Genomic DNA, 23,827 nt, shown 5'->3' on the forward strand with positions numbered 1-23,827 from the left:
TTGTACATATATATATTGATGAGTAGTGGGGTAAGGGTGGGGGGTGGGGACCAAGGCGGGGGTTGGGGCGGGGGAACTTATGGTCCTTACAATAGCCTTAATTTACGTGGGCTCAACTTTGGTGTGATTGATTTGATAATGCAACTGCCGTTGAGTCATGTGCTTTTGGTTTTCCTTAATCACACACACACTTGTATGTTTTCTTGTTTTCTTCTTCCTCTTTATACTGTGCTAATCAAAATTGCAAACTGTTAAATACATAGTCTAGCTGTAGCTTTTTGGTTGAATGTAACCATTTCTTTCAGAGGTAACAGAAAGTGAGTTCTTGGTCTCCTTTTATTCTTTGTTAACTACTTCCTCTGTTTCAATTTGTTTGAACCTATTTCGTTTTTAGTCCGTGTCAAAATGAATGACCTCTTTTCTAATTTAGAAACAAATTCACTTTATGAATGATTTACGGCCACACAAATTTTCAAGGCTTATTTTGAATCACAAGTTTCAAAAGTCTCTCTCTTTCTTAAATGTCGTGCTCAGTCAAATGGGTTCGTATAAATTAAAATGGAGGGAGTATAATAAGAAAGAAATACAGAAACTTATGAGTTTCCATGGTGTTTCACTTTTCTTGTTCTATTGCATTGTGCACAATGTATTATGCTGCTAGGTGAAGCCATTAACTGCCTAAGTGGGAGTACTTTATTTGGGTCAGTGCCAATTAGGTGCTATATTGCAGTATTGCCTGAACATATGTGTGAATCTTTCATTTTTTTTTCCAGGGTTATCACATGATAAAGAAATTATATTTCAAGTGAGGATATCTTATCTCTTTGTCAGCATTCAGCAACTTAGTACAAAATGCCTCCAAGGAGAATGGATGTCGACTATGGCAAGTGTTGGGACACTTCAAAGGTGTGTATATGTCTTTGTTCTTCAATCTGCTGAAGTTTCAAAACCATTACAGCTTAAACCTAAAGTTTTTGGACAGTATTGAAGCTTGTATCATATTGATGAATTAAAGCCTTAATTTTTCTAATTTTCTTTGTTCCCTTTATATTTGTCCATTATAGAAGTCTTGGAAGAGTACATTGATTCTGGCATACCAAAGTCTTGGGGTAGTGTATGGGGATCTCAGTATTTCCCCTCTTTATGTCTACAAGAGCACATTTGCAGAAGACATTCATCATTCAGAGACCAATGAAGAGATTTTTGGCGTTCTTTCATTCGTTTTTTGGACTTTAACACTAGTTCCTTTATTCAAATATGTCTTTATCGTACTTCGAGCTGATGACAATGGAGAGGGTATGTGCCACAAGTCACAAATATATCCTTGGTATTCCGTCTCGTTATTTGGTCGTTAGACTGACTTTGACGATTCTGGTGCAGGTGGGACTTTTGCTCTCTATTCCTTAATATGCAGGCATGCCAAAGTAAGCCTTCTTCCTAACAGACAAGTTTCGGATGAAGCTCTTTCTACCTACAAACTTGAGCACCCTCCCGAGACGAAGAATAGCTCAAGGGTGAAATTGCTTCTTGAGAAGCACAAATCCTTGCACACTGCTTTGCTAATCTTAGTGCTTCTTGGAACTTGTATGGTGATTGGAGATGGGCTGCTTACTCCAGTCATATCTGGTAGGTTGTTTTGCATCAAATTCATGTTCTCTAGAATTATTGTAGATGCTGACATGAAATCTTCTTCCACTTGCAGTTTTCTCTGCGGTTTCGGGCCTTGAGTTATCAATGTCTCGGGATCACCATCAATGTAAGCTGCTTTGTGTACTAACTGAAATTATTTCTTGAAAACTGAAATGTGTTTGTTCTTGAACCCTGCCATTTTGTGATCAATTTCTCTTTGAAATTTGCATCAAAGAAATTGTGGTTTTTTAATTAGTATGTGTTCCTATCTTTTTGAATATCCTTATCTTAGTACAAAATCAAAGTATGGAGAGATCAATTGTGTTAATATAAAATAAAGCATTTAAGCAAAACTATGAGATGTTATCCAGCAGAACCTCCACAATCTGCCAGATTTGCGGTGTCAATTCACTTACTTAACAAAGAGGAACTCATCTGGTGCTTGTCAGACCAAGTGTTTCTGTTCAGTCTCAGTCAATCATGGATAAGGATGGCTGTCTTCTAACCATCAATTCATCACGGTTCATCTTCTCCTTACCCATTTCTAACTTTCACAGTAATAACCAAATTGGCTGAGAAAACTTCCCCTGTGGTCAATGCACAGATCTTACAATTTTAAGGGCTGGTAAGCTGGAGGAAATTGCAATAGAGGACTCACTATTATTCTATTATAATCTGGCGGCTGATAACAGGCAAAACGCATAAAGTAGAGAGAGAGAGAGAAGAAAATCATAAAATATATGCTTTATATGGTTACAACTGAATTACTATTAGTATTTACTATCTTCATAGTAAAGGGAAGGATATAATTGCTGTAACATCAGAGTACTCAATCGTCTGGAAATGTCTCACTTCTTGAATAGCAATTACTCTGTCAAGCTTTGTTTTTGCTTCTGACCAGGCAAAGAATATCATAGTACCAGTTAACCGGAAAAAAGGAAATGTTGTCACTTCCAAAAAGTATTATGACCAATATCTATATGTCTTTCAAGTTTCAAGGCTGAGAATCTCGTAGTACCACAATTGCTACTGTCAAGTTTACCAAAGTCAATGATTCTTTCAACTAAAAGGAATATGTTGTTTCTCTCTGGGTACCTTAAATGAAAAACATGTCAAGTCTTGAGAACCCAATGTTGGAATGAAACACCATAGAGAGTGCAACAAGTTCTGTTTTCTACAAGGATTTTCCTCCTAAAGTACACAAGGTAATATATCTTATAAGGCAGTGTTCTTTTTCAGACGTTCTGGATTATATATGGTACTTCATCAAAACTAGATATTAGAGCACACAAGAGGTGGAGTTCATTGTCCACATCTTTTGTGTAGAGCGATGAGTTGCAACAAGAAATTCACCTGGAGTGAATTGATCAGCCAACAATGTTGTCCTCTTATATTTCTTGCTGGTGTGTACTTAATGGATGGGATGCAGGAAACAACAAAAGAGATTTGACATTAATATCTTTTCTGCTTTCTTCCTTACTTCTTCTAGATGTATCTGCTGTATTACTGTTCATCACTACAAATCTTTACAGAAGCTATTGTTAAACTTTGATTCCATATTACATCCAAGTTTTGCTTATGCAGATGCAGTGATTCCAATAACTTGCTTCATATTAGTCTGCCTATTCGCATTACAACATTATGGCACACATCGAGTTGGTTTTGTTTTTGCACCCATTGTGATGACCTGGTTACTCTGCATTAGTGCTCTTGGGTTATACAACATTATCCACTGGAATCCACAAGTTTATAAAGCTCTTTCCCCCTATTACATGGTAAAATTCCTAAAGAAAACAAGAAAAGGAGGATGGATGTCTTTGGGGGGAATTCTGCTGTGCATAACTGGTAATATGTCTTCTTATACTCTGTTTTTTTGTAATAGTGTGGTCATAAGCTATGTTTTTTTGGTATATGTTCTGAAGTCCAATATGCAGCTTTTATATAAATCAGGTGCTGCCATCTGGAACAATCTGAAAGTGATGCTATTCTACTTTGCTTTATGTGGGTTTACCTGTTCATATGTCAGACGCCTGTTCTCTAGTATCTAAAAGCATGTCAATTGGCAAATATAAGGTCCAATTTGTTGTAGCACATGATCTATAGTTCTAGGATTTGTTGAAGTATATTCTAGTAAAAATTGACATGAAATAAGTTAACATACGTCATCAACCTGGACTTGATAATAGCATGAGAACACTTGGTCGGTAAATGCATATATGTGAATCAGGACTAAACAGATGAAGCATCTATTCATTCCAGGTTCATATAATACAATTAGCCAATATCTTAAATGTATTACTCTCTCTTTCATAAAATGGTTCTGTGTCTTCCCTTTCCAAGAGCCAAAGAAAGTTATCTTTGAGAATTTTAATCGTATTCTTTCATCACTTTAACATGGAAAAGGTTGCAACTTTTTTCTCTTTCATAGTTTCAAAATGTCTTAAAGTTTTTTTTTTTCCTCATAAAAAAATGAGCTATTCTATATCCGATATAGCTCTGAAGATTGGTCAAATTGACGAAAAGAAACAAACAAATTGTGAAGCGGAGAGAATTGTATTTTGATGTAATGTATGACCTGATACTTCATAGTTTTTTTATATTCATCGTTGTCCACCTTTGGGTCATGCTTTGGTAAGTATTTGAAGCTTAAATGTGAAGGAAATATATCTAGACTTGGTGAGGCTATAATCAAGGTATCAACAGTATACTATATAAAACATAGTGATGAACTGCTAAAAAGCTCCAGTGTTTCATTAATGAATTTTGAACTGTTTTATTTACCGTATCACAGGTTCTGAAGCAATGTTTGCTGATCTTGGGCACTTCTCCTATGCTGCAATTCAAGTAAACTCCATGAACCAAGTTTTTTGTCCTTCGAATGTTTACATCAATAGACTGTATTTAATCTCAAATGACATCTTTAATTCTTTATCCTGCCACAGATTGCATTCACCTTTCTGGTTTATCCAGCTCTAATTTTGGCATATATGGGTCAAGCAGCTTTCTTATCAAGGCATCACCACACCATTCACAAGATTGGTTTCTATGTATCAGTTCCAGGTATCATTTTCCATTCAGTCAGCTGGTAGATGAAACAATATTAAACAAGTTCATGTGGTGCGAAGGCATGTATAATTAGATTTGATAAGGGGTGACCAATCTAGTTTTAACTTGGATACGATTGCTGCTCTGTTTTCAATTCCTAGCTTTGCGTTTTAGGGTAACATCCAAACCTGATAAATGCTTGTTATTTTTGGAGTTTGAGCTATCATTTTAAGCTCTTCAGTTGATAAATTTGTGTACGTCTCTTTTCAAGACACAAAAGTAGTTAATTTCTACCCTTTGTTTACTTGGTATTTAACTGGACATTAAGTTGAAGATAGTAATTTGACATTTATAATATGCTCGTCCGCAATAAACACAAAAAAAATGTCATGTATACTATGATAGTGATTGTGGAAGAAAAATATTACAGTAAATTTTTGGTTGAGAAGTGGCAGAGAAAACATCTTTAAGATTTGAATTGTTGGAAGTTCTTAAAGTCGTATAGAATAATATTACCCGTTAAATGTTCTAACGTTTTGTGATATCTTAAAATGGAAGTTTGTTGGGACTGGGGGAGTAAAAGTTTTACATTCAAAATAGAATGATATCAGTTTGTAGGGATGTCTACTACAATTCATGCAATCCTAAATTACATTCCCGACGCTTGAACCACCATTAGTGCAGCAATTAGCAACCTTGAGCTTGAAGTTGACAATTGCTCTAGAATGCGAGAATTTCTTTGACAGCATAAATTGCAACCATGCCAATTGATATCCTTGGCAATGTATTATTTAACTTAGGGTCCTTTAACTTATTCAAGTCCTTCCTGATGTAACTATTTGTGTATGAAATAGAAACCTGAATGACCTAATGTCTAAACTTGATATTTTTTTTGGGGACTGTTATTCAGCTGTTGCATTAAGATATCTGAACTGGACTAGTGCTTACTTGTGAAGGCCATGGACTATGGAAATGATTTTTCTAAAGTACAAGCCAATTCTGGCCTATCCTCAATCAATTCGTGGGTGTTGTCATAGTATTTACTTCATTAATGCGTTGTATGGGATACGGCCTATATAACTACTAGTAGTTAATAATTGGCTGCATGAACGTAAGCTGGTTTTGTAGAACAAGCTTCTTGATCACATTTATCAATTTTCATTTGATTTCCATGCACATTTTTCAGTGACTTATTCCTTCTCTTTTTTTAATCTAATTGCAATGTAGATTGCGTGAGATGGCCAGTTTTAGTAATAGCAATTCTGGCTTCTGTTGTGGGAAGTCAGGCAATCATCAGCGGGACATTCTCAATTATCAACCAGAGTCAATCCCTTGGTTGCTTCCCAAGAGTCAAGGTTGTTCACACCAATGCCAAGATGCATGGCCAGATATACATTCCCGAGATCAATTGGATACTCATGATTCTTTGTGTTGCTGTGACTATTGGATTCAGAGACACAAAGCACATGGGAAATGCTTCAGGTACTTGTGACCAACCATTCTTTCTCCATGCCAGGCATCAAATACTGTCTACTGTCAGTCATTTCCAAAGCCTTTTACTGTTCTGATTAACTTCTTAGATGTGGCTTATTGTGTGATCTTCAAAATCTCCTCCTTCTGATGTTTCCTTTGCTATATGCTATAGAAAGATGTTTCATATCCATAGCTTTCTTACGAGACAATTCATTGTTTGCTGTTTTATAGTGACTAAATCAGTTTTTTCCTTCTTGTCAGCCTAAACAGCTCATTCCTTTTTGTTTTCTTTTTCTATTCATTTCTTTTCCCTCTTCTCTTTATGAATGGAGCTGTACTGTTCTTGCTACTTCAGTGTATATGTTAAGGCGTCACAGTTTCATCCTTTATGAATTGCAGGACTAGCAGTGATGGCGGTGATGCTGGTGACCACTTGCCTTACTTCATTAGTTATCATCCTCTGCTGGAACAAGCCTCCAATCCTGGCCCTTGGATTTCTCCTTCTGTTTGGGTCTATTGAGTTACTCTACTTCTCAGCCTCCGTCATTAAGTTTCTTGAGGGCGCTTGGCTTCCAATCCTGCTTGCACTGTTTTTGGTTACTGTCATGTTTGTTTGGCACTACGCCACAGTTAAAAAGTATGAATATGATCTCCACAATAAGGTTTCATTAGAATGGCTGCTGGCACTAGGTCCAAGCTTGGGCATTGCTCGAGTCCCTGGCATCGGCCTCGTCTTCACTGATTTGACTTCTGGGATTCCTGCCAACTTCTCACGTTTTGTTACCAACCTCCCAGCCTACCACCGGATACTTGTTTTTGTCTGTGTGAAATCTGTGCCTGTCCCTTTTGTGCCCCCAGCTGAGAGATACCTCGTAGGCCGTGTTGGTCCTGCAGCTCATCGTTCCTATAGATGCATTGTCCGTTATGGTTACCGTGACGTTCACCAGGATGTTGACTCCTTTGAATCTGAACTTGTCAGTAGGCTGGCTGATTTCATCCGGTATGATTGGTACAAGGCGCATGGAATCATCGACATGTGCAACGAGGATGACAGCTCACGGTCCGGTGCATCATCCGGAGAATGCAGACTGACCGTTATAGGAACTCTAGATTTGTCAGGTACACCAGCTTTCGAGCTGGACGAAAATGTGCAACCTGCAAGCGTGTCTGTCGGGTTCCCTACCGTTGAAAGTGTGACGGATGTGATAGAGATGCAACCTGTGGAAAGAAGAGTGAGATTCGCCATAGATAACGAGTCGGAAGTGGATTCACGAGGCGGAATGGATGCTCAGCTGCAGGAGGAGCTACAAGATTTGTATGCAGCACAACAAGCAGGGACAGCATTTGTATTAGGACATTCACATGTGAAAGCAAAACAAGGATCATCAGTGTTGAAGAGGTTGGCTATCAATTATGGTTATAATTTCCTAAGGAGGAATTGCAGGGGTGCAGATGTGTCCCTAAAGGTTCCTCCAGCATCCCTTCTTGAAGTTGGCATGGTCTACATTGTGTAAGTTTGTAATAGCATCTCACTTTGCTCCTGTAGCTTTGTATCTTATTAGGATGTTCTTATTTAGTAAGGTAAATGTAATTATGCAGATTACGGAAGTTAAATCATTTTGATCTCTTATCTATTTAAATTTTGATGTATCATTCTTGAAATAGAATAACAGAGAGGATAAAAACAGACCAAATATAATTAAAAATCTCTGTTGCTTCATTCTCCAAAAGAAATGTTATATCATTAAGTAAACAAATTATATTTTCATTTATAACGATGGTATTCAAAGAAAGCTTGTGCACATTTCAATCACTTGCTATACAGACATAAAGTAACTATATTAACAAGAATTAAGTAGAAGGGAAAAATATACCTATTGTCGCTATTGGCATGATTTGAATTGTGGATTTGTGGTTGTTAAGATTGTTACTCCAAACTCTTCGACCAGTAAAATCACAGCCTTGGGACAAATCAACATACTTATTCTTCACGTAATAATTGTATCCGTTGCTAAATAGAAATGAGGTGCTAAATATTTTACCCGTTGAATGGCTCGTGATTCTTATTCCTTAATGCTCCGTCACTCTCAATTTATCTATCGTGTTTCTAAAATTAGTTGTCTCAAATTATTTGTCGTTTTAGAGTTCAAGACAAAATCAATTATTTTTTCACATTTTACCCCCTTAGGGGTCATTTGGTCGGAAATAATTATCCTGGGATTATCTATTCCACCTGTCACGCCCCGAATCATGGCCTGAGCGAAACACGGCATTCGGTGCCTTACTACATGTGACCGAGCGAACCACATCGCTTGCTGAATCATTATGAGACGTATCATAAGCGGAATAAGACATGAATGTATAGTGAGCCTTTGTAAAGCATAGTAAGTCATAATATTAAATAGAAATACTTGTTTAAATCATGAATGCGGATAATATCACAAATGAGCCAACATGGCTAACCGACTCTTAAAGTCTGACATAACATAACTGACTTGTCTAGTCTATGTAACCTCTATCATGAGTCTGACTGAAAAACATACTTCCAGGGACAAGGCCCCCAGCATACCTTAAATGCATAGCTAATCATAAAATAAAGAGTTGACTAAACCCCAAATGAGATGGGGCTCACCAATAAGCTGATAAGTCTAAAGTCCTACTGAGCAGGTGTGTCGTCCTGTAAATCTGAATCTGCATCGCGAAATGCAGGCCCTTGGGCAAATAAAAAAGGGACGTCAGCACATTGAATGTACACGTTTGTAAAGCAGCTGAATGAAATAACATGATAAGAAGTGAAACTGAAACCTGGACATGAACATGAATACATACATACATATATATATATATATATATATATATATATATATATATATATATATATATATATATATATATAGTGTATGAGAAAAACATTATAAGTGGGGAGAGCAATAAATATAACCGACAACATGGTCTGGTACATGCGTCTTACCAGCAGAACACTCACACCTTGTGTAACGACCACCTGATCGTTATAGTGCTTTTGACCTAATTACCATTGTTGACCCTTCCCCAAGTCACGTTAGTATGATATATGACTTAATATAGTCATTAGGTTGGGTTCCGCAAGGTTCAAGTATAACTGAGTCATTCATGGAGAAACTAGTTAAGTTGATGAGTTAGAGTTGACCATGGTCAACGTCGGGTTAGGATGACCCCGTGTCTATGTTTTGGAAGTTCCAATATGTTATTATGATGATTTTGAACTTGTCCACGAGTTTTGGTGAGGTTCCAAAGAGTTTTAGATGGGTTTGGGGTTTGGTCGCGCTCGTATTCGGTGTTTTCGCCGAAGGTCTGTTGATAGAAATGGATCCAAATTGATCATCCGACCTTTGTTTTGAGTGAGGTTTGAACCATTAGATCCGTATCGAAATTACAAAGCTACAGGAAAATGAATCGACGCGTTTGGCCTCCGGATGAGGGAGTTATGCCCGTTTTCGTTCGGGCTGTTCCAGCTGGCCGCTGGCAGCGACCAGAGGACCGCTATAGCGGCCTGGTGAGCGCCACAGCGGCCCAACTGGGCAGTAGGTCCATTTTTAATGTCTTTTTTTTTCAAGTTTTTCCCATCCTAAACCCAAAAACACTTTCTTAGAATGTGAGAGACTATTTTCCTAGGGCTAGGGTAAAGTTCCTCCTTGAAGGTAAGTGCAAACCCTTACGTGATTCATTATTTCTCCTTCCTCAAATCCATTGACAAGCTTAAGCTCCATTAATGGTGAGTGCAAGATTAAAACCCAAGAATTGATGAAACCTTCAATAGTTGGAGGGTTGGGGAGAGAGCAATCGAAAAGCATTCACAAGCACTTTGGGACGTTAATCATTTTGAGGTTCTCCAAAGAGGAAGGCAAGGCTAAGGTTTGGCGATTCGAGACTGTTGCTCGGCATTCCAGGTAGGTTATGGCTTACTTTAGTTATACTTTGATTAGCGAAACGTATGTATTATATAGAATTGACGGGAGAAAGCATGATTAGGTCTTCAGACATGATGTTTTGGTTGGATATTAGCTAGGTTGGTATGACTTCTGATTTTGTGGGCTCGTCGCCGTTACTTTATGTACTGACACATAAGGTTTCTTGATTTTTCTTGATTGCAAAATGAGTTTTCTTGCGGTTCTTGAAGATTTAAGTACCTAGGTTCTTTAGGGATGGGATATAAAGATAAAGAATAGTGTCTTAGGGTTTATACTAGTGTTAGGGACATTTTTACTTTAAAAAATAATAAAACAAGGAGTCCCAATTCGAGTAGCAAAAGACTCAAAACGTAACCCAAAATCTGAAAATTCTGCTCCCACCACCGTTAGTAAAATAGGCATAACTCTTAACACAGAGCTCCGTTTAAGCTTCACAAGATACGTCGGAAAGATATTTCAAAGGGCTACAACTTTCATGTTTTAAGTTTTCTCGAATTCTCAACGAATAAGGGGGTTACAGGTTCCCGAATTAGGCTTGTTGACCATTTTTGCAAAACACACAAACTTTCTGTTTTTCCGCTAAAACTCTAACGATACAAGTCTAACCTTTATTGTAAGATATGGGATGTTACACCACCCTCCCACAAGAATAAAATAACACTACAATCCCAGGATAACTAATATCGGGATTTGCATACCTCTATTAGTTATACCGCGATTTTATCCCTTTTTTGTGCGGAGTGCCCTTCAAATGCACTGGTCTTTAATTTTTGCCCCTCAAATTGTTGGTCTTTAATTTTTGCCCTCCGCTTAAAACTGCTAGGTTCCGGGTTTGAACGTCCGCTCAATCCAAAATTTTAAAAAAATTCGTCAGGTTGAACTTGGATTCACAAGGCTGAAACTCTGCCTTAAGGCAAAATTTTATTTTTAAGGCAAAGTTTTGCCCAAAATGTAAAAACCACCAATTTGAGGGGTAAAAATTAAAAACCACCCCAAAATGAGGGCATTTCTGCGAATTGCCCATTTTATCCCAACAAAACGTGGGATAAACTCATCTCAAATTTAATTTCGGGATTATTTATCCCTCGTATCAAACGAGCCCTTAGTAGGTATTGTTCTTGAAGACTACAAAAATAGTTAAAACTCCTTCCTAATTAATGTTTGTTAAAGAACACGTAAAAGAGAATCACATAATTTGAGACGGATCGAGTAATAATTATAAGATGAATCTTGGACAATTAATAAGAGAAACAAAATTCATGTACCACGTGAAAGGCAAGGGGTCAAATATTCTTGGAACTTGTAAGGGGCCACGGAGCTCCCTTTGTGGGAGGATGGTGGATATATTATTGAGGAAGATTGCAAATTTTAATACTTATAATCTTAATTTAAGTTGTCAGCCAAAGGCCACGTCATATGTTATGAACCACCAGTTATCTGACTGGCCCTGCATTTTCTATTCGCAAAGCCTAAAATAACTATGCCACAAAACAAAATTTCTCAGCCTCAAATTTCCCTCCCATAGAACAATATAAAACTGCATCTTGAAAGTGGCACTAGTAATTAAGCCTCAATTCATAAAAGAAAGAAGCAATGGGACTTAGAGCTATTCCCTTTACACCTTCTCAAAATGGTCTCATGCCTAACTATTTGAGTGTTTCAGAATATTTGCCTAGATGCAGTATAATTCCTAGCAGTAGAACCTCAAAACTAGTACTAGCAGTTTCATCAAAGGCAAAGAAAGAAGATACAGAAGAACCTAAGGAGAAGAAGAAGCAATCTTTGTTTTCAAGTGTAACAGAAGCTCTGGATTTTTCCCAAGTTAGATCAGCAAAAGACGCTGAGCTTCTCGATGAAGCTCGAGAAAAAACACAATCGGGAGAGAGGATGTCCCCAGAACAGGTAATTTTTAATCATCTGTATAATGACATTGTAAAAAATTTACACTATTAGGTCACTTAAAAGATAATTACTGGTAATTGTTCATAAAAGTTGAATTAGTAACCTGGCAAATAAAACATGTTATCTGCGACAATATTGGAAGTGTATATAACTTAACGCTTTTGCTTAGTAGTGTTAATCAAGTTGTATTACTTGTTTACTTATGAAGACCTCTTAATGATCTCTCCGTAGTATGGAGCTTTGAGAAGGAAGATTGGTGGAACATACAAAGATTTCTTCAAGTCCTATGTTGAAGGTAATTATACTCTTAACTAATTACCTAACTTTTAGTACCCATGTTATGTAATTTGTGGCTTAATTAGCATGCAATTAACCACTCTTTTTTTTTTTAATTAACAAACAGTGGATGGGCAATACGTGGAGGAGGGATGGGTAGATAAGACGTGCAAGGTATGCAAGAAGGATACGAGTGGAGAAGCAAGGCAAGTCGATAATTTTGGACGATATGCACACGTAGCTTGTCTTGAGAAATCCAAATCTGGAAATTTTTTCACCAACCTCTTCTCAAGATGAATTTTGTCATCTAGGACCTCTCAGTATACTGATTCATATTTTGTTTTTGTTTGTATCGTTTAGCTCGTGGATACCTCTTATGAACTCATAAAAGTTCAGGAATATGAATATTACAATGTCCTTTGTTGAAATTTTCAATATATCATCCTAACTTTGTAATATACCCTCCTTCAAACTGGAAACAATACATTCTTTTCTAAAGAGCAAACTAGGAGAATCATTCTGACTCAAGTATATTGTTTGGATGTGCGAACAAAGTATCACATTGGTAGCTGAAAAGAAAAAGGAGCTACTTATAAGGTATTGGATACTCATAATGATGTGAGGCCTTTTGGGAAAATCGTGCGGGCTTGGCCCAAAGTGGACAATATCACATCATGTTAAGAGTATCTTTGGGCCGTTTAGCCCGACAACTGGTATCAGAGCCAATGGTTTGACGGGTTTTCTCTTTTGGGAAAACCGTGCGGGCTTGGCCCAAAGGGGACAATGCCGTTTAGCCCAACATATATATGAATGTTGGTTTAAGCCTCTTGGACGTGGTAAAATGTTTGGAGCTAATTATATAGAGTACTATACTACTATCAATCTGACTCAAAAGTCTGACCGGATTCAAATTTTAAGCAAAAACACTGTTAGATTCTTCCAATTTGTCTTTAAGTTTTGATGAACAGAATTACCTGATACATATACTAGTGAAAGGGTGCACACAATCTGACTTGAATACCATTGTTAAAAAAGATCATCAATAGGAGTAGTGTTTACTGAACAAAGAATCAGACTAATATATGACATGGAACTCTTCAAGAATGTACAGAGAGTACTGATTACTGAAGCATCTATTATGCACTCAAATTGGGGAAGATAGCAAACCATTGAATCAATAATGTTTTTCTTGCAAGAAAATTACCAAAAATAAAGAACAATAGCTAGAATTACCAACCACGTAAAAGCTCGGTCCTTAAGTCATAAGGAACAGAAAGAAGACTTATTTGCTGATGAATCAGTTTCAAGTGATCTCCCGTTTTAAGCTGAGATTGATTGCCACTGCTTGAGAGTCATCACGCAGTTCACTAATGAGGTAATATAAAACTCCAATCTCGACAAGGAGAAGGAACTCATCATGATTCCTGAAGCAGACTAACAATATAAAATCTAAGATAACATAATACAAAGACAGAAAACTATTAAACTGATTAGCTGTGCAATAATTTGGGATAGTTAATTTGAGTCTTACCGACAACTATCGATGAGGACACTAAGGCAATAATTTCCAATGCTCTTCTAGAATTTCTTCCACAGACTTTGCAGCAGAAATTGTGGAAGAACAAAACTCTATCGACTCCAAGGTATAAATTTTGCCAATGTCTTTGGGGATTTCCTCCAGGTTGTAGCAGTTTCTCAGAACTAGGCGTTGCAACTTTGGGAAGTTAACACTACCAGCTTCCCAGTGCTTCAGTTTTGCTCCATCAATTAGGAGGAACTTAAGTTGATTGAAAATTTCTTCATCATTTAATCTCCTTACATCACCGTGAAATCCATAATATTTAATTTTAAGTTCTTCGAGGTTTGGTAGCATTGCAATATTTGCCAAGTCTTCTCATGGTTACAAAGTAGATTTTAAAGTCAGCCTCTTGAGAGATGTAAGCAACACAAAGTTACTTGGTATTCTGGAAAGGTTCACTTGGCCTCCACGAATTTTCAGCTACTTAAGATTTGGAATAGCAGAAAACAATCCAGAAGTAGCACAACTGGACGAACATAAATAGGAAACAATCCAGAAGTAGCACAACCGAACGAACATAAATAGGAAAGTCCCTCCGGAAATTACTATCTTGAAACCAGACTTTACCTCTCCTGCCAGAATGAAACCTTTAAAACTCACGTGAATATGCCTTAAATGTTTCATTCGCAAAATTGTCTCAGGTACTAAAGTTGAAGGTTTACCTCCTTGGTAACGAAAAATTAAGGTCTGAAGATTATAAAGCTCTGACACCAAACTGTGAAGATCATCATAACAGCTGAACTCATCGTATCTGAGATGTACTAACGTTGTTATCTCAAGTAGGAAAACTTGAAACGTAAAATCAAGGATTGCCAACACCCTTAGTAGTTTGAAGCGCTCCAGAAAAAGAAGCCGACTTAATCCACCAAAGAAGTGCATAGTTCGGGTGAGACAGCTGGATGATATCTTCCAGCAATCAGCATCATCAATGTATGAACGGAAACTGTAGCGACGAGCACAAAGCTTCTTTCCTGAAGGATTAGTGGTTTCACTAGTAACGTGCAAGAACTTCTCTTAAAATCAAGTCGCGAACTAGATCATGGACACCTCGTGTTCTCACCTCACCATTCCATCCCCTACGTCTGAACTTTAACAGATTCCTGCTAAAAAGATCCTCCCAACGATCTCTTCCCACTTCTTCCGATACAAAGCCCTCAGAAACCCATACGTTGATCAATGTCTCAGTTTTAACCTCTTAGTCTTCCGGAAAGACTCCCATGTAAAGAAAACATGGTTTATAAGATGATTAGGTAAGTAATTGTAACTCATAGCAAGCACTCCTATACATTTATCATCTCATTCATTAGCAACAACTTTACTTACATTTTTGGCAACATCTTCCCTACTTTCTCGTGTTCTAGCAATTTTAGAGAGATGCCCTGCAACCACGAGAAGAGCTAAAGGTAGTCCTTGACATTTTTGTGCTACTTTCTTCCCAATATCATCTAGTTCAGGAAGACAAACCTGTTGTTCCCCAAACACCTTGTCATGAAGTAATTTCCAACTTTCATCTGTAATCAGTGAGTCTCATCTCATGAGGAGTGATGTCAGGGTAAGCATGCGTAGCCACATTTTTAGCCTGCCAATCAAAATAATTCGACTTCTATTGTTGTCTTCGGGAAATATTCTTGTCATAAGATCCCAAACATCATTGCTCCAAATATCATCCATGACAACAAGATACCTCCGGCCATTTAATTTTTTATACATCATACCCATCAATTGATCATCAGTCTCTTCTTTGATCTTGTTTTTTAACTGAGAAAGACATGAAACAACACCGTACAACAAATCTCTAATCCGATATTCTTGAGATATTGTCACCAAACATGTGTTGGGTGTGCGAACAAAGTACCGCATTGGTAGCTGGAAAGAAAAAGGAGCTACTTATAAGGACTTGGATACTCTTAATGATGTGAGGCCTTTTGGGGAAAACTGTGCGGGCTTGGCCCAAAGCAGACAATATCACATCATGTTAAGAGTATCTTTGGACCGTTTAGCCCAACAAACTGGTATCAGAGTCAATGGTTTGGCAGGACGAGTATGAAGATGGCGGAGTGTGGCGTAGCCCGACTTAGTGTCTTTGCATGTCTATGGGCTGGTTTACAACAATTACTAATAGCTTTGAAGACGCATACACGGTCTTTGGGCTTCGGCGACTGTAAATACTTTGAATGTGGGTGGCACAAAGACACGTTGAATCTCTGACCCGTGATGAGTCATGTAGAACTTAGTTCGAGGGGAAGATTGTTGGGTGTGCGAACAAAGTGCTACATTGGTAGCTGGAAAGAAAAATGAGCTACTTATAAGGAGTTGGATACTCTTCATGATGTGAGGTCTTTTGGGGAAAACCGTGCGGGCTTGGCCCAAAGAGAATAATATCACATCACGTTAAGAGTATCTTTGGACCGTTTAGCCCAACAACATGGATATCAAAACGATGCCTGATTTCGAGTTCATCATATGCCTTTTTAGCAAGAGTCGTTTTGCCATCCACCCCATTCCCAAAATGGGGACAATTCTGTCACGACCCAACCCCATAGGCCGTGACTAGTGCCCGATCTGAGCACCCGAACACATCTATCAAATGCTATCTCAAATTTTATCAAACGCATTCAAGTATATAGCGGAAGCCGACAAGGCTATATTTCAAAGTTAGATAATTTCCAGAAAAATTATCGGCAGAGTTTCCTTTGTTTTACAGGCTATCCAAAATAACCCTGCGCACAGAAAATACCAACAAAAGACCACACAGGGCCAACGAAGCAACATTTAAACATATGCGGACCGGCCGCCGCGGCGAATGAGATCGCCCAAACACAACATATACACGCATCTGTACAGAAAGACCCCAACCCACAAACATGTCCACAGACCTCTAAACAGACCGACAGAATCATGTGACGGGACAGGGCCCCGCCGTACCCATGAACGAGAATATATATATACAGTAGTGACAGACTATACCAAAAGATGGGCTCTGGATAAGAGAGCGCTCCAAAATAGGAGAATAAGATCCTAAGCGGACGGATCAGCAAACCTGTCGTCGGTACCTGCGCGGCATGAAAACGCAGCCCCCGAAGAAAGGGGGTCAGTACGAAATATGTACTGAATATGCAAAGCCTGAATTACAGAAACAAAATCATAACTGGTACAGAACGTACAGAAAGTAAATAGAAAACCCAAAGTATCAGATACATATTTTCAAAACATGCAGAGTGTGTACAGAAACATATGTCACATCAAATCCGGCCCCTGCCAAGGGACTCAGCAGACAGAACGTGGCCACCCTCCCGACGCTGGTGCCACAACACAGAAGAATCAGAACAAGGGCATAACCCCGTAACATAATATGTCATATCAGATGGCCATAGCAAATCATATCAGAACAAGCGTACATGGCACAGCATACTCCACAAACCCATGTACGCGTATACCTGCCCCCTCACATCGAGGCACGGCGAACAATGCAAAGGATCACGCTTGACAACATATCCTGGCCCGGGCTCAGTGGGGGAAACATTGAGGCATCCACGAACGGAGTAGTGAGAAACTAAATGCACTAAAAATACCATATATATATTTCCAGAGACTCAATGAGGCATATCGAATGTCAAATCAAATCAATGAAATCGGACGGAAACATAGTAAGTAAATTTAGATGTCATAACGGGTTACGGAGGCATAATCTATCCGAGATCGTTTTCAAGATTCAAAACAATTTATAAGACTTAATGAAATATTTAAAATAGTTTTTATTTAGTATATAAAGGAGTAGTTAGAGTATCTCTAACGAAAACGCTCGAAGACAAGTCATAGACACATAAAGGATAAAATTGGAAATAGTGGGCCCACCTCGGAACCAATGAAGCGGTGGGCTCAAATTACGTATTTTTAAGCTTATGGGGTCACCTACAAAGGTTCTAGGACATTCCATAACTTCGTAAGCAATTTGGGAAAAAATTTCATAATTTTTCATCAAAGCATACTTAAGGAATTCAATTCTATTGAATGAAAAAGCGACGATTTCAAACGCGGATTCCGATGGACAGAATATTCCCGAGGCGTAAATCCAAGCCTAGTACATCTAGGACATGCCAAGAGAAGAATCGGGATAGCTTTACATACCTTTCTTTCCCTTTACGCTTGCCAAAACTCAAATCCCGTTTCGTCCAAAACCTACAAATGGTCACATTTACCAATTTACTATTCATAAGACTTAAAATTTCAACCTTAACCAATTCTTGTCTATAAAAATTTGAGCAGCATCTCCCCTATATATATATCATCCCCGAGGTTAAAACTCGGCTAAAACAACAACAACCATACCAACAACAATATATACAACATCAATAATCGACTAGGAACGCATTCTAGCGTAAATAGTCTTATTTTCCAAATAATGCGACAATTCCAAACCCAATTTTGCACTTACAACCCGATATCAATATTTTCATATTCACATACTAATATAAGACCATTCAAACATAAACCAAAAGTATTCCAAGCTATATATTCAATATTCAACAATTCCATCAACTTCCATATTCAATCCAAAATTCTTATATATGCAACAAAACCATTCCAACACATTTTCTACTTACTAATTCATCTCCAACAACAATCTACACTTTAACAACTTCATTATCTTAATATCATAAAATCACATTAATGTGTCATAATTCTCTACATTCCATTTTCATGTCAACTTCACTCATATAATCTTCCTTTGCATTGTGAAGATCACAATAACACAACTAACATGTTAAACAAAATAAATCCAACATTATCTCAACAACATATACCACACGGCCAACATGGCTTCTTTCCAATTTCATCCAATTTTCATTCAACTTCCATAATTTCATAAAAACTACATTAAAATCACATAATTTCCTATAACCATTTTCAACAATTTTCCATACCAACTTGAACCATTTCCTTCCATTTCCATTACAAGGCTTCAACAACACAATTAGCATAACAAATAAAATTGGTTCATCCTTCTACACACATACATACCCACTTTGCAAACTTCCATATTTCCATAATTTCCACTCATTTCTACATACTACAACATAAACAAACCTTCATAACATAAGAAAAAGGAATTGATTCTTACCTTTTTCTACAAATTTCTTCACTTGAACAAGTTGTCAACTTGAAGAAATAAGTGCTCCTTCTTCCAAAAACAACTACACCAAGTTGTAAAGGACCCTTAATTGAGTAGGAAAACCACAAGCTAATAATTTTTGGAGGAAGATTTTGAGGACCTAATTTTCCAAGGTCTTGGCCGTGTGGTCCTTCAAGTTTTTGCTCTTCTTTTTCTCACAATTTTGTTCTTGAAGATTCTTGAAAATGAAAGAATTGTGGTCTAATGTCTCATTTAATACATGGATTAATGAATTACCATGGGCTTGGGCCATATGGCCGGCCACCCCTCTTTTGGGCCTAAATTTTCTCCCCTTTTATCTTTTTTTTTGGGCCAACCCGGTTGGTCACGAGTTGGGCCTAGCCCACTGACCTTTCGACCTTAAAACGTCCATATCTCCTTGTACCGACGTCACCTGGGAACCCACGACCTATGGTTGGAAAGATAATTCAATTATCTACAACTTCTACTTCTTGGTATTTTTCCAAATTCCAAACATATAATACCGTTTTTCCCCCCAAAGTCAGGTCACCCGAAAACGTTTTCTTAAAAATATTCGTTTGGAGGACTTCCACTTTGATTTGGCCCAAGGGTCCTTCTTGAGTTGTGTTTAACTTCACATATGTGATTCATATAATTTTTCACATGTCCCAAAAAAAAAAAAAAAAAAAAATCTTGACGTGTGGGCCCCACCTCAGCTTACAAATAATCTGACGTTCAAAAATACGGGATGTAACAAATTCCCCGACTAGACGTTGGCCTTTTTAGTCTTCTTGTAATTCTCATGAAGTCATCCTGAAGACCAACGACAATATTTTCAGGATTCAGTTTTGCAGCATATCTAGATGAATGACCAAGCAAGGATTCACCTACATCACCACATCCTTGAACTTTATCTGTACTAAAACTACTTCCCATCATGTTCCTCTTCATAGCATCAATCTTTTCTACAAACGGGAGCAACGTTTTTCATAGACCTGGCTTGCCAATTGAATTCTTGAAGAGCCATCGAGTTGATTAATTTCGTATATGTTTAATTCAATCACATCCTCTGCTTCATTCACTAAACTTTCAATAGCACTCTCCAACTCGTTAACCTTTTCACGACCTTGATTTCTCTTGCTGGTGGTCGCAAGAAAGTTCTGGAAATATTCAACATTATCAAGGAGAGAGACCACCATTTTTCGTCTTTCATCACTTATCAAATGTGGTTTTCGCTGCAAGAGTTGCTCCAACGTTTCTGCGAGAGAAATCACAGCAACATAAGCCATCTCTCCCACCAACTGTAGGTCGAAAAACTGCTTTGCTAAATTACACTTCTCTGTTTATTGGTTTCTCAGATCAAAGGCAAAATTGTATAGTAGTTTATCAATATCGAGAACTGGAAACGCAAGAATACAAGAGTTTGGCGCCTCAAATAATTACCAAGAACAACCATATGGTGGTTGAATTTATTGAAACAAAGATCATGAAATGTTAGATGCATTGTTCCAACACGAGATACAATAAACCACCAATTGCTTTAAGAATTTTTAAGAAATCTTCAGCAGTACCTAGAGAGAGATTCATTGTTTCAACAGTTTAAGCATGAATACAAGATGGGATTCGATAGTGTTAGAACAAGCCATCAATTTTAGGATTGGTAAACTTTGAAGCTAGTATTTGTATTTGTGAAACAATGAATATTATTTTTGTGAGTCTATTTTATTCCCATCAAGTGGTATCAGAGCCAAGGTTCTGTCTGAGTATGCTCTGTGGTTGCAGCACAGTCTGAACTTCTACATCAGAAAAGAATTACTTTGGTATTCGAATAAAATAGTATTTGTATTTGTGATAAATGATGGAAGCCAACACTAGTAGAATGGTTACTTTGAGTGGCGTAAATTATGTCATTTGGAAGGGCAAAATGGAAGATTTGCTCTATGTCAAGAATTTTCATCAACCTGTCTTTGCCAATAAAAAGCCTAATAATAAATCAGATGAAGAGTGGAATTTGTTGCATCGGCAGGTTTGCGGCTTTATTAGACAGTGGGTTGACGATAATGTGTTGAACCATATTTCTGGGGAGACACATGCTCGGACCCTATGGAAGCATCTTGAAAGTTTGTATGCTCGAAAAACTCGTACCAACAAGATGTATGCAATGGTATGCACTCGACCAGATATTGCTCATGCAGTCGGTGTTGTTAGCAGATTTCTCGAAAATCCAGGGAAAGAGCATTGGGAAGCTATGAAGTGGATACTCAGGTATCTAAGAGGAAGCTCAGGGGGAGCTATACCATGACAGTCGAAGTTGCAGAAGTGTGTCGCACTATCAGATATGCTGACCAAGGTGGTATCGAGAGACAAGTTCGAATCGTGCAAAGAACTTGTCGGCATGCACTCAAATTAGAAGCCAGTGTATCCTCCTTCAGGTGAATGGGACTGGAGGGGGAGATTTGTGGGGTCCAGTCCTCTATCCCATATTTTAAGAAAGGAAGATTTTTCTTCCTTTGACAAAATCACATTGGTAGCAATTGTGGAATTGGCCAACAAGTCAATTCTTTTGTTCACATAGCCGTGATGTAAGCGCTTACCTCATCTTAGTCGTGATGTAAGCGCTTACCTCATCATAGTCGTGATGTAAGCGCTTACCTCATCATAGGAAATTCATTCCTATAAATAGGCGGCTTATGGTTCATTTGTATCATCACCAAGATCATTTGCTATACACACCAAAAACTCAGACAATACATCTGAGTGAGAGCAAAGTGAGGTGTTCCATAGACTGTGAGAAAATAGTCTGTGAAGAAAAATAGAGTGTGAGTGATATTGTAGTAAGATGGGAAATCAAAAGAGTGTTATTTCTTTTGTGGGTGTAGTGGTCTTAGGAGTATTTATATTCGTTACTACACAGTGTAAAATTCCTTACTATAGTGATATCAGCTGCTCCTCTTGGCCGTAGTTTTTCCCTTATTCAGAAGGGTTTCCACGTAAAATCTTGGTGTCATTATTGCTGCATTTTATTCTTGCTGATTTAACCATAACTTAGTGTTCCGCATTTATCACTAATACCGTGAATATTATTTTTGTGAGTCTATTTTATTTCCAACAAGTAGATGCATTATTCTACTAAAGTTGACATGACAACAAGAAAACAATTCTGCAAATGTTTACTTTGTCAATCCAAATGAAAAGGCATGCAGTACTATAAATCCCACTCTCCTACATAACATAACAGATCTGATCAATTGATTGACTTTGTTTTGCTGTTTTTAATTCGTCAATTAAATTATTGATATATAATAAAATGGTGTTGGGAATTCAAGGGTGCATACAGTAAGTTGCGGGCCTATCAAATCATGAAGGAAAATATAAGTTGACAATAATCAGTTTAAAAATTGAGCGACGCTGCAATAGTTGGATTCTTATAAGAGAGGTTTTTCTTGTGAGCGTGTGTCATGAGGTGTTTGGCCAAGTTTTGGGAAAAATAAGTATTTTTGGGAGTAGCAGAAGCAGTTTTTATAAGTTAAAAAAAATAGTTTTTGTCCAAAGATATTTTTTTTAAAAATACTTTTGAGAAAATTACACTAAGAAATATTTTTAAAAGCTTGGTCAAACACTAATTGCTGTTCAACAGTAATTTTTTAAATTAATTAACCAAACACAAATTGCTTTTAGCGAAAAGTACTTTTTAAAATAAGCTGATTTTAGAAGTTTGGCTACAGAAAATTACATATTCAAGTACTAATTGTAAATTTCAGTACATTGATATCATTTCAATCTCATAGTTTGTTTGTTATCCTCAACCAATTAAGAAGGTTTTTTTTTTCACTTCAAAATGTTTGTGTTGTTTCTTTGTTTCCATGTCTCCAAGCAACTACCCTTATCATTAATTGCCAACGGTAAGGATGCTTCATGCTTGTTTACTCCAATGAGAGCAAATACACAAATTGGTGCTTTTTAAATTAGGTAAGAACTGTCTATCGGAAGAAATAAAATATAAAAGAAATCTTACAATAATAAACTATGTCTCAATCCGAAGCAAGTCAAGTTTGGCTATATAAATCCTCACTAACCTTACCGCTCCACTTAAGCTCATCTTAGATTTATATCTCGTGCTTAAGTGAGCATGTCCCAATGATATATGTAATGTGAAAATTCATTATAGATTAACTAATTTTACGACTACTTACAATTATAGCAAGCACAGGCAGAGTTATATTAAACAAATCATTAATCAAGTGAAAATGGATGAGGGTATAATTATACCTACTCATTTTTTCCTAGTTTCTTTTTGAATGTTATATATCATTGGTAATATTTTGATGGCAAAGAATGATTAAATGATAAAAATGGTTAAGTGACAGTAAACTTTGTATTTTTTGGGTTGTTCCTATAATTCTCCCATTCTCTTATAGAAGTATGTTAGGTTGAAGAAATTACAAGGTTTTCCCTTCAAATGGTTTGGTCTCTAATTGTTGTCCTTCAAAATCAAACTTATGTCTAACGAGACATAAATTCTTTAAGGGCGCGATGCACAACTTGTGGATATTATGATACGAAAATATAAATTTATGGCCCGCGAAAAAATTATTTGTCTTGAGGGACAATAATTAAAGAGCAGCACAAAATAGAGACAAAAGTGCATTGGGAAATTCTCAAAAATATACAACCAAACACAAAAGATTATACCACGTAGCCCAATATACAACATTATACTTGGGGGAACGCATTATACCTAATGTATAAGCCTTGTATAAAAAGTGTTTATACACAAATTGGACTAAAACAGATAACAAACTCAAAATATGGGCTACGTGGCGTAAATATTATTCAAAG

General features: G+C 37.3%; 2 protein-coding genes across 5 annotated transcripts; both read left to right on the forward strand.

Moving 5' to 3' along the window:
* Positions 1 to 61: 61 nt before the first annotated feature.
* Positions 62 to 7,795, forward strand: LOC132611316 (potassium transporter 2). Of its 4 annotated transcripts, none has more exons than XM_060325745.1 (10): positions 62 to 193; positions 774 to 906; positions 1,065 to 1,296; positions 1,381 to 1,626; positions 1,703 to 1,756; positions 3,214 to 3,474; positions 4,421 to 4,473; positions 4,572 to 4,689; positions 5,902 to 6,156; positions 6,547 to 7,795. In XM_060325745.1, exons 2-10 carry the CDS (start codon positions 853 to 855, stop codon positions 7,659 to 7,661), a joined length of 2,388 nt encoding a protein of 795 aa, XP_060181728.1. In that variant the 5' UTR covers positions 62 to 193; positions 774 to 852; the 3' UTR covers positions 7,662 to 7,795. The 4 variants fall into 4 exon arrangements, with proteins under 4 accessions (XP_060181728.1, XP_060181727.1, XP_060181725.1 ...); XM_060325744.1 differs by having other exon boundaries at positions 179 to 317; XM_060325742.1 differs by lacking the exon at positions 62 to 193 and adding an exon at positions 441 to 701.
* A 3,772-nt stretch (positions 7,796 to 11,567) lies between these two features.
* On the forward strand, positions 11,568 to 12,733 carry LOC132610052 (uncharacterized). The gene is made up of 3 exons (XM_060324303.1): positions 11,568 to 11,999; positions 12,231 to 12,294; positions 12,403 to 12,733. Exons 1-3 carry the CDS (start codon positions 11,691 to 11,693, stop codon positions 12,570 to 12,572), a joined length of 543 nt encoding a protein of 180 aa, XP_060180286.1. The 5' UTR covers positions 11,568 to 11,690; the 3' UTR covers positions 12,573 to 12,733.
* The last annotated feature ends 11,094 nt before the right edge of the window (positions 12,734 to 23,827 follow it).

This window comes from Lycium barbarum, chromosome 9 (assembly GCF_019175385.1).
Source record: "Lycium barbarum isolate Lr01 chromosome 9, ASM1917538v2, whole genome shotgun sequence".
NCBI classification, from domain to species: domain Eukaryota; kingdom Viridiplantae; phylum Streptophyta; class Magnoliopsida; order Solanales; family Solanaceae; genus Lycium; species Lycium barbarum.

Coding starts and splice junctions, on each gene's coding strand:
- LOC132611316 (XM_060325745.1), top strand. CDS start 853: ATGCCTCCAAGGAGAATGGATGTCGACTATGGCAAGTGTTGGGACACT. Junction 3,475..4,420: donor AATTCTGCTGTGCATAACTG/GTAATATGTCTT, acceptor ACCGTATCACAG/GTTCTGAAGCAATGTTTGCT. Junction 4,474..4,571: donor TCTCCTATGCTGCAATTCAA/GTAAACTCCATG, acceptor ATCCTGCCACAG/ATTGCATTCACCTTTCTGGT.
- LOC132610052 (XM_060324303.1), top strand. CDS start 11,691: ATGGGACTTAGAGCTATTCCCTTTACACCTTCTCAAAATGGTCTCATG. Junction 12,000..12,230: donor AGAGGATGTCCCCAGAACAG/GTAATTTTTAAT, acceptor ATCTCTCCGTAG/TATGGAGCTTTGAGAAGGAA. Junction 12,295..12,402: donor CTTCAAGTCCTATGTTGAAG/GTAATTATACTC, acceptor ATTAACAAACAG/TGGATGGGCAATACGTGGAG.